The following is a 3,669-nucleotide window of genomic DNA, read 5'->3' as shown; positions in this document are numbered from 1 at the left end:
ATATATATATATATATATATATATATAATATGTTTTATTACTTAAAAATAATTAATTATTTTATCAAAAAAATAATATCTTAAATATATTAGAGTAGAGATATAATATAATTCAATAATAAATTATTATATATAAAATATTATTTATAAATATTTTAAAGTTATATCATAATGTTTAAGAAAGGAGGGTAGTGATGATGTGTTACTTAATTTTATTTTAATATTTTTTTTATTATTATAACAGGTTAACATTGAGACAATAATTTAATAACAATATCCTTAGAATACATTTACATAATTATGTAACCCAATAAACTATCAATTAAAAGCTAATATAAAGAGAAAATTGAGACAATAACTTGACGGTATCATATATATGAATTAAGGCTTACTGCCCCAATCTTAATAACTTCCGCCTCCAATCCAGCATTTCCTTCGATATGTTTAGGAAAGGAGTCACCAAATTAACAACGATAACATAAACAGAAGAAGAAGAAAAAAAAAATACAGGCCATATGATATAAAGGTCTATTGAATTTTTGAAAGGTAGAGATCTCTTTGAATACACTTGAGTGATGCAGGATTGACATGCATGAAGAAGTAGTTGCCAGCAAAAAGATCACCGAAATGAACTTGTCCATCCTTGAACCTTTTCAACACTTTGGCATACGAAACCCTAACGGAAGAAACCAACCTGGGTCTTCTTCTCCACAGTTTTCTCAAGCTTGAGATTTTGAGTCTGAACCTTCTCCTAATGGGAACCCTTTTGAACCTGAACCTGCTCCATGGCTTCTCACTCACTCTGTCCCTTTCTTCATCGGAACCCTTTTCGTGTCTCAGCTTTTGGTAACGAAGTTTGGTGAGAGGAAGCAGTTGGAGGGAAGCCATGGTGGGTTTTTTGGGACTGAAACAATTCATTGCAGAAAGAAACAATGAAAGGAAATGATGAGAGAGTTTAAGAGGATTAGTTGGTTTTCTAATGTGAATCTGATATGACAGATGAAGGTGGAAAGATGGACTGAAAGTGGCCACACGAACCAAGGTCACACGCTAGAAAAGATGTTGTGTGCATTAAATACTGCGTGAGACAGTTGGTGAGTGTACCTATATTTTATTGTGCAATAAATTTCTCTGTTGACGTGTGCTACAAAATCTGGATTAATTATGTTTTTTTCTTTTACATTATAAAGATATAATTTGTTTTGAATTAAATTATAAAATATTTAACTTTTTAATTTTTTGAAAGTTAATATAAAAGATTTTTTTATATGTGAAATTAAAATATTTACTAAATTTTATAATGAAATAAAATATAATATGCACACGTCATAAGAGAATGTTTCTTGTTAATGTAAATTATAGTTACTAAATACTTACAGTTTAATTTAAGAATTAAATATATTTTTTTATAATAGTTTAAAAGAAATAACGTACATGTTTATTTATCTTATCTAACTCAGCTCAATGGATTATTGCATCTCAAGAAAATCGAATAGGTTGAACAAATTTACAGAAATGGAAAAAAAAAATCTGAATGTTTTACCTACATTAATCTCATCTTCGGTCCCTTTCAGTTTCCTAAAGAATTTGTTTTTTTATTTCATTTTTTTCACTCACTTCTCTTCTTTTACAATCGAAACTTTATCCAAATTATTCGTTAATTGATATTGTATTTTTTATTTTATTTTTAATATTATTGTCACTATTACATACTCACTTTTTTTATTAAATAGTTTTAATATTTTAGACTTATAATATTTATTATCGTAATACACCTAGTGTTGCTTGTTTATTCTCATTACACTAAATATATTTTTAATCTCTAAATTCAATTATAATTTATTTATATTGTTTTATAAGTTTATGTCAGATATCATTGTTACGAAGATTTTATTAAAAATAAATAAATAAACAAGAAAACATTATTAAAAAAAAGAAAATAAACAAGAAAACATGGGACTATAAAAAATTTATGATAAAATACATCACATACATAAGCAAAAAATATTAATAATAAAAAATTAAAAAATATACATAGATAGAAAAAAAGTAAACCAAAGCAACACACCAGCAGAAAATTAAAGGTCATTATTCAAATTCCTCAACATTTTAAACTCTCTCACAATCCACAAGAAACCCTTAAAACTTATTATAACTTGTTAAGAAATCCTCGCTTTGGAAGATTCAATATTAACTCTTTTTGGCCTATCCCAACTAGGTTTCCTTATAGTTTGGACGGACTCATCATCTTCCTCATAATTAACTCATATTTTCCTTATAGTTATAGTTTGAACTTTGTGGTTTCTAGATTGGTCTCTAGATAATTAATTACAGACTAATTTAGTGACCAGTTCATTTGATGCCCAAAACCTAGGTAGTTAATGTTAGCGACCAATTTAGAGACCAATTCATAATAGAAACTATTTTAGTTACTAATTTAGAAATTAATTATAATTTTTTAAAACTAGTTTGGTTACCAATAATTTTTAGTTTACAAATTAATATATAAATTTGTCACTATAGTGACTAATTATTTTGTGTCACTAAATTTGGTCATTATTTAAGGTTTTTTTGTAGTGATAGAAAATCCAAGCATAACACAATTTGGCTTAGGCTGTGACATAGCAACTATATTCAACACAAGCTCCCCCGTAGGATCAACTATAGGTTCCACCATAGGATCATCATAGGATCAACCATAGGCTCCAAAACAAACTCCATAATAGGCTACAAAATAGGTTGAACAACAACCTCCATAGGCTTTAAAACCAAATCTAGAGAGCCATTATTCCCATTTTGGGTACAAACCACCTTATGATGATAAAGTTGTGTGTTTTTTACTCTTTTCTCTCCACCAAAAATTACATTGGTATCTTGTTGTAAATGTATACAATTAGATAGATTATGACCAATCATTTTACAATTTGAACAAAAATGAGGAAATTTCTGACACTCCACATCAGTAATAAACGCAAATTCCAACCTTTCCACCAAAATTTGATTAGGCAAATAAGATAACAAATCAACATCAACCAAGACACGTGCAAAGAAACCTCAAGACTTATTCTTAAGGGTGTGTTAATACTATACGCAATTGAAAAAATCGCTTTTGACTTCCAATATTCCAAAGGAAGGTCGTGTATGCGCACCCAACATTAGATTTGAATGAGCTTTATAGAAGTCAAAACAAAATTTTTAGTCCAAGAAAAAACCACAAAGGATTTTGGGAGATAAATTTCAAAGTTCAACAACCAAAACTGTTCTCATGTCCTCAAGCGTAGAAAAAGCAAATTCATAGAACCTTTTGCCAAGGGGAATCACTTTCCAATGATCCCAAATATTTTGAGGCCACATCAAGCTTCTTACAAAGATCTAAATATATAAGAGGTTTACCACCTTTATGTTAATAAAATACGTCCATGCAAATGATTTTTGCACTCCTCTAAACCAGCAAGACAAACTTCTTCAACAATCTACACCAAGAGCATATCTCCCTTCATGCAAGGAGAGGTAATTATGATAAAGGAATATCACAAACATTATTAAGAACATAGGCAAGCATACATTTTTGTGTCCACACGTTGGAAGAATATTTAGATGAATGGGGTTTTTCTTGTTCCTGATCTTATCAGCAACCCTAAGGGATATGAAACCCCGAAGAATAAGACAA

The 3,669-nt window shown here is 29.0% G+C and overlaps 1 protein-coding gene across 1 annotated transcript; it reads right to left on the bottom strand.

Moving 5' to 3' along the window:
• Positions 1-345: 345 nt before the first annotated feature.
• LOC114190447 (uncharacterized) lies at positions 346-1,049 on the bottom strand. The gene has a single exon (XM_028079338.2). It carries the CDS (start codon positions 915-917, stop codon positions 528-530), a length of 390 nt encoding a protein of 129 aa, XP_027935139.2. The 5' UTR covers positions 918-1,049; the 3' UTR covers positions 346-527.
• Between the last annotated feature and the right edge of the window lie 2,620 nt (positions 1,050-3,669).

This window comes from Vigna unguiculata, chromosome 1 (assembly GCF_037176805.1).
Source record: "Vigna unguiculata cultivar grain cowpea cultivar isolate G323 ecotype 2 chromosome 1, ASM3717680v1, whole genome shotgun sequence".
Lineage (NCBI taxonomy): Eukaryota > Viridiplantae > Streptophyta > Magnoliopsida > Fabales > Fabaceae > Vigna > Vigna unguiculata.
This window is presented reverse-complemented; position numbering and strand designations above follow the sequence as displayed.